Raw genomic sequence first — 7,392 nt, 5'->3', positions numbered from 1 at the left:
ATGATCCCATCTTACCCATATCTCACTCTGATTATCACAGCTGTCACCTCAAGGATTGAATCATAAAACTCAAAGAAATCAAATGAAAAGCGATACTGTCAAGAGGAATTAAAGTTTCTCTGTTTTGGATTTAAGAACTTTTATTAACGAGTAAACAAACAAGAGGTAATTTTGGTAAACAACAGTTTCTCTGTTTTGGAAGTTGAGGAAATCTTGGTTTTTCTGTCTCTCACCAAATCATGATTTGCCAAACGGAACCTGTGAGGTAGCCAGATGGCTCCACTATATAGTTTGTAACGCCTCCCTCCATGCATTCATTCTCATCAGTCATCCCAACCCAACCCAACCCACTTCCTCATTTAAACTCAACCTTCTCATCGATCTAAATCTGCAACCCAAATCTCCTCCTCCCCTCCTAGATCTTCTCTGCAATTTTTGGTCTGTTTCAGCCATGGTAGTCTGTTCTAAGCCTGCATTAGACACTTTCTCTTTCATAAATGACTGCAAACCCACCACCTTTGTCTCTGGAATTCCTGTTATAGACCTTTCCAGACCAGATGCCAAAACCCTTGTTGTAAAAGCCTGTGAAGAATTTGGGTTCTTCAAGGTGATCAACCATAGAGTCCCAATAGAGTTCATGAACAAATTGGAATCTGAAGCTTTGAAGTTCTTCTCCTTGCCACTGCTACAGAAAGAGGAAGCTGGCCCTGCAAATCCGTTTGGGTATGGACACAAAAAAATTGGGCCAAACGGAGATATTGGGTGGATTGAATATATCCTCCTGAAGAGTAATCCTGAATTCATCATTGAGAAGTCTCTTTCCATTTTTGGTGAAAACCCAGAAATGTTTTGGTAAGGAAATCAGAGAGATTTTTGTAATTTACAGAGATTGTGATTTTTCACCATTCTAATGCTTTTTTTCTTGGTGGGAAATTTGTTGCAGCTCTGCTGTTAATGATTATATTTCATCTGTGAGGATGATGGCCTTTGAAATTCTTGAATTGCTGGCTGAAGGGCTTGGGGTTGAACAGAGAAATGTGTTCAGTAAGCTTCTAATGGAGGAAGAAAGTGATTGTCTGTTCAGGATCAACCACTATCCACCAAGTTCAGAAGTTCAAGCTTGGAGTCGTCCCAATATAATTGGATTTGGAGAGCATACAGACCCACAGATAATCTCAGTTCTACGCTCCAACAACACTTCAGGCTTACAAATCTGTCTGAGAGATGGGACTTGGGTCTCTGTTCCATCTGACCAAAGCTCCTTCTTCATCAATGTTGGTGATTCCCTGCAGGTATTAAGAGTTTCAATTCTCTGTAGTGGCTTTCTCCATGTTCTTGTTTACCAAGTTCTGTAACTGATTCACTCCATGAGATTCAAGCTCTCTCTCTCTCTCTCTCTCTCTCTCTCTCTCTCTCTCTCTCTCAGAAGGGGTTGGGATTGAAGAACAGAGCAGAAAACTGGAGTTAGTGTTCAAAACATCAACACAAGTACCACTAGGTCCACCACCCCCACTAGCTTCATGAATTCAACTAAGCATGCTTTTGAATGGGTTCCCTACAATGTTTTGTTTGAATTTCTTTAATAACTCCTCTTTAGTAGTTTTTGGAACATCTTCAATGGGCTGTTTTGCAATGGATTTTTTTTTTTATTTTTAGTGGGTTTTCAACTTTTGACCATTTTTCCCTCTTGGGTAGATTTTCTTTTACTATTTTTTTAATTAAAATTTTCTTCACTCATAAAAGCATGAATTGGAGCTGTTAAACACCTATTCTTTTTTTCTCTTTCATTTTTCCCCGCTTTTTGGACTAAGCTGTTTTGGTTGTGATCTTATATACAGGTTATGACCAATGGGAGATTTAAGAGTGTGAAGCATAGGGTTTTGGCAAATGGAATGGAGTCTAGGCTTTCAATGATCTACTTTGCAGGGCCAACCTTGGAAGAGAAAATAGTACCTTTACCATCCCTGATGAAAGAAGGAGAAGAGAGCTTGTACAAAGAGTTCACATGGTGTGAATATAAAAAATCAGTTTACACGGCAAGGTTGGCTGATGATAGGCTTGTGCAATTTGAAAAACTGAGCAACTGTTGATGGACTCCAGAATCCAGATCACATTTTAGAATAAAAAAAAAAAAAAGACAGTAGCAGACTGGTATGGTCAAAGTAGGTTGGACATGTTGACTAAATTAGGCAAAGTTGGATGGATACAAAAAAGGGTTTGTGATAGGGTTTTCTTTTCCATAATCAGTGTCACTTGTTATTTTATTTTTCTTACCATGTAACTGTCATTTCTGAATACAGTTTAATTATCAGTACTACCATACCATTGTACATACATCCTCTGTTTACTACTTACCATATAAGCAACTTATAAAGGATAATCTTCATTTAAGGCCTTCATGAACCTGATTGTTGCAAAAAGGCACCCCTTGGCCCCTACCAAAGAGAATAGAATAATTTCCATTGAAAGACTTCATAAATTGATATTCCAATAGGAGCCCTTGATCCAAGGTGGGCTATTTTATTTTATTGAACCAAATAATCAATAAATATCAGAGAAACTGGTTACAAAGCTAAAACCAAGTTCATCATCTGTACAAGGCTGCTTCCAAAGAAAATATCTTATTCATAAAGAAAAGCAAAACCAGGTTCAAAAATTTATACTCGGAAAGGAACCCTGCAGCCATGCATGGTTAGTGATCAAAGTAGTGCCATTTTTTTTCGCTAAAAATTCATTGGATTAAAAAGAAAGAAAGAACAGAAAAATAAAAAACTTGCACCACCAACATACAAAAATAGACTAAGAAAAAAATGGATCAACCCCACCTTTGGCATTGCCATCAGTGGGAGAAGGCCCCCTAAAAACTTAGTCTAATGCAAATCCATTGCCATTAGCAGGAGAAGGCCCCCCTAAAAGCTTAGTCTAATGCAAATCCAAAAGTTTAGAAATCGAAATCTTGGACGCTGGGCGGCATCCAAGTCCAATTACATTGAAACCAACCGAGGCCATGCTTCCACTGGATACGACACTTCAAATCTAGCTGATGATTAAGCCAAAAAAAAAAAAAATACAATCACATTTGCCTCCCGGTAACAATGCGTCACCTTCCAATTTATTGAATCATGAAAGGTAAAAGACCCCTCCATCGTTGCTGAGCAAACCATGGAACCAAACCTTTAGAAAGAAGGATCACCACTACAGTAGAGTCACATTCAATCCAAAGGCTCTGGAAACTATGTATCTTTGCCTGTTCAAGACCAGCAAACACTGCCAAGAATTCTGCTTCAAAATTTGTTCTGATACCGACATATTCTCTGTAGGTCCAGAGGCTCTCCCCCTTCTCGTTTCTAAAAATGCCACCTGCTCCGGCCTTCCTTGGATTACCCAAGGAGCATCCATTAGTGTTTAGCTTGATCCATCCTGGAAATGGGAGACACCAGCACACTTCAACAATCTCTCTACGTGTGCTTGTTATCCGAGGAATTCCCATTCTTCTAGCACATAACAGGTCTAGGATGGAAAGGGGCTTCCCAAGATGTACATTGAAAATCATACAAATTTCTTCTTTCACCCTCGCAAATATATGCTTATAATGAAGAGCTACACCATCGTGATACCTAGTGTTTCTCTCTATCTAGACAGCATATGGAATAAAAATAAAACCACAGAGCCACACATTTGAAAAAATTAAGGACTTAGCTTTCTGTTTCCACCATGCTAAAATGTCCCCCATCCCATCAAAAGGCTGCCACCTGATACCGAATAAATCATAGAAAGAATTCCATAGGGCCTAGGTACTCACAATGAATAAATAGGTGAGGGATAGATTATTCTGCTTGACCACACAAACCACACCTAGAAGGCATCATCGCACCCCTTTTGCACACCTCCTCATCCATCGGTAACCGATTGTGAGCAAGCCTCCACCCAAACACAGCTTGTCTCCATATAATAGAAAACCAAGGAAATTTCGGATTTTCCTCCCTTATCTCCTCCCATGCTGATCTCAAAGAAAAAAATCCAGAATTTGATAACTTCAAATGACACATATCCTCCATATGCGATAAAGAAATTCTTTTAGCCTTCGCAAATGTATCGGCAAGGAATTTCGAAGAAGCATTTGGGAAGCACCACTCACCATTTCGAATAAAATCTGCCAAGCGCAGATTCTTCCCTATGAACATTTCCTGTTCCAAATTAGAAGACTCTGTCAGAGAAGAGCTTTCTAACCATTTATCTGTCCAGAACATGATTTTTTCCCCATTTCCCACCGTCCATCTTTCCATGTCCGACACAAATTGGCACACCCTCTTCAGCCCCGGCAAAATGGAGGAGGATTTGTATCCCTTCTTAAGAGAGCCGTCTTTCTGAACAAATCTTGCTCTAAAAAATTCGCTCATAATATTGTCTTCATGTTTAATCTACCAGGCAAGCTTGCTTAAACAAGCTTTATTCACGTCTCTCAATTTTCTGATACCCAAGCCTCCCTCATCCTCCCATTTTATCACAAATTTTTTTTGCACCTCCATTTGACTCGACCAGATAAAGTTTCTCATCCACTGCTCTACAGTTTTAATAATGGATTGAGGCCACCAATAAACTACAAAATTATGGATAGGGATGCTTGAAATTACTGATCAAACCAACTCCATGAGACTAGCCATTGAGAGGAGCTTCCCTTTCCAGGCAGCCAAATCTGCATTTAATCTTATTTATCAAAGGTAAGAGGTGATTTTTCTTCACTCTTCCCTTGGAGATCTCCACACCCAAATACCTTATAGGAAATTTTGAGGCCTGAATTCCCAAAAAATTACTGATGAAGTGTTTCCTGTGGGGGGTGACCTTCCCAAAGAAGGCTTTGCTCTTGACGAGATTAAAATGTTGGCCAGAGCAGTCCTGATACTTTGATAAAAATAAATGCAGATTTTTAACATACTTAGTTGACGCATTCATGAAAATGAAAATATCGTTTGCGAGTAATAGATGAGTTGGGGTACAGGCACCTCTTGGACCCAGCGACGATTGTATGGATCCTTCCGAGGCCATTTTATTTAATCCTCTACAGAGCACTTCCTTAGCTAAAATGAACAAAATGGGAGATAACGGATCACCTTGACAAAGACCACGGCCCACACCAAAAAAAGGCCTCTGGACCTCCATTTATTAAAACCAAAATCCTTGAAGATGAGAGAATTTCTTGGATCCAAGTAATCCATTTCCGAGGGAAACCGAACTTCCTAACTACATCAAAGAGAAATTCCCAGGATAGGGAATCATAGGCTTTCTGTACATCGACCTTGAGACCCATCCCGCCTCCCCTGACAGTGGTATGCATAAGATTAGCTAATTGTAAAGCAAGACTAATATTTTCTGATATTGTCTTCCCCCTTTGGAATGCCCCTTGTTCCTCCGAAATCAACTTGGGAAGGAGAACTACAACTCTGCTTGCCAAGATTTTTGATAACACCTTGCAGAAATAATTTTCCATGCAAATAGGCCTATACTTGTCGAGAGTAGTAGCGCCCACCACCTTAGGGATAAGAGTGAGAAAACAATTATTCACACCATTTGGAAGGATTCCCCATCTGAAGAAATACACTATGGCCCTACAAAAATCACCCTCAACAATATGCCATACCCACCTAAAGAATTTCCCTGAGAAGCCGTCAGGTCCAGGGGAGCTATCTGGGTCCAAATACCAAACAACTTTTTTTATTCCCTCTAAAGACGGTTCAACCTCCAAATAAAGAGCATCATCGTCATAATAATTGGCAATATATGAAGATAATTGCTGCTAGTCATTCATCCACTCCCCATCAGCATTCTGCAAAGTGCGGATTTGATTGCGAGCCCATCGCATTTTCACTGATAGGTGAAAGAGCTTTGAATTTTTGTCCCCATCTTTCATCCACCTCTGCTTTGCTTTTTGAGCCCATAGATTGTCCTGCAACTGGGTGGCTTTCAATAGAGCCGTTTTGGCATCAGCCTCGCGACCAAAAAGATCATTAGACATCCCTGCAACCTCAATTTCTTGATGAACAAAATTCAGGTGATCGGAAGCTTTCTTTACTTCTTCATCAATATTAGTGAAATTTTTTCTCGCCCAAGGCTTGATAGACAACTTAACCAGCTTAAGTTTCTGAGAAGGAATATGAATAGGATTTCCAGGTATTTCCTTGTTCCACACATCCTGAATTACATTATCAAAATGATCATGCTCCATCCAAAAATTATTAAATCTAAAAGGGATGTTACCTGGTCTGGGGATCGCATTTGACACAACTAGACTGGGTGCATGGTCAGAGGATGATCTTAGAAGAACCCTTTGGAGAATATTTTTAACCATATCCAGCCATTTACTATTGCAAAAGCTTCGGTCGAGGACCACAGCTACATTACCTCACCAGCGATTGTTAGTCCAGGTAAACTTCTTACCCTGCAAGGGCACTTGCACCAACAGACAAGTGTCCACCATAGATTGGAACTCCGCAGCTGAGCTTGCATTAAATCTCCCTGGACCCCTTTTCTTGTTGGAAAGAAGAGAGCATTGAAATCCCCTATCATCGACCAAGGAAGATTTGGATTCACCACCAAACCCAGCTCTGTCCAAAGCTCTCTATGTTTGACCATAAAACAATTAGCATGCACAAAGGTCAGGCCTAACCAATCCACTGTGATTGATAATTGCTGGCCAAACACCGAGATGACCGAGGGGCGAGGCATTCTTTGCTTCCATATAACCCATATATTAGGGACCTTGTCCATGCGGAGGTTGTGAATGAAATCAGCCTCGTACCCCAATTTGTTAAAGAACAAAAAGGGGAATTTACTTTCACTGATCATTGGATCCGCCACGCAAACAACATCAGGAGAATGTTTCCGAAGAAAAGATGATAAGGCTCTCAAACCAGTAGCCTTCTTCGCACCTCTGATATTCCAAAAGAGGGCTTTCATTGGAAACAATGAATTAATTGGTGTTGCCAGACTTACTAGTCTGGCCTGCTTTCTTCTTTTTTTTGTTGCCTTCTTTAAAAGAAACAACATTCCCTTTTCACGAGCATGGAGAGCATTGTCTATCTTCTCCATCTCCTGATAATGTGAAGCAGCTCTACCATCCCTTCTGGATGAGACGAGGAAGCTGGCGAGCTGCGAACCCCCATTCTCTGGCGAGGCTCGAGTGGAAGAAGCATTTCTACCTCCCCTCATCAAAGACAAAGCTCCACGACCTGTGGTGGGCATGCCCTTTCTTGTTGGCCTGGGTGGTAGTTCCCTGACAATAGGAGCGTCCTCCTCCATCTCGTTTTCCACCGAATTCTCTGTGGAATCAGACGAACTCTCATCACCCGATGGGTCTTCACTATACACATCCTCAGAATCCGACCCGGATCTAGC

The 7,392-nt window shown here is 40.7% G+C and overlaps 1 protein-coding gene across 1 annotated transcript; it reads left to right on the top strand.

Annotated features, from left to right (window-relative positions):
* Positions 1-321: 321 nt before the first annotated feature.
* Positions 322-2,320, top strand: LOC122070012 (gibberellin 2-beta-dioxygenase-like). The gene is made up of 3 exons (XM_042634113.1): positions 322-852; positions 944-1,292; positions 1,839-2,320. The coding sequence occupies exons 1-3, from the start codon at positions 452-454 to the stop codon at positions 2,088-2,090; spliced, it is 1,002 nt and encodes a 333-aa protein (XP_042490047.1). The 5' UTR covers positions 322-451; the 3' UTR covers positions 2,091-2,320.
* The last annotated feature ends 5,072 nt before the right edge of the window (positions 2,321-7,392 follow it).

Source organism: Macadamia integrifolia, unplaced genomic scaffold, assembly GCF_013358625.1.
Source record: "Macadamia integrifolia cultivar HAES 741 unplaced genomic scaffold, SCU_Mint_v3 scaffold807, whole genome shotgun sequence".
Classification (NCBI taxonomy): Eukaryota; Viridiplantae; Streptophyta; class Magnoliopsida; order Proteales; family Proteaceae; genus Macadamia; species Macadamia integrifolia.
The sequence above is the reverse complement of the archived record's forward strand: the minus strand, read 5'-3'. Positions and strand labels throughout refer to the sequence as shown.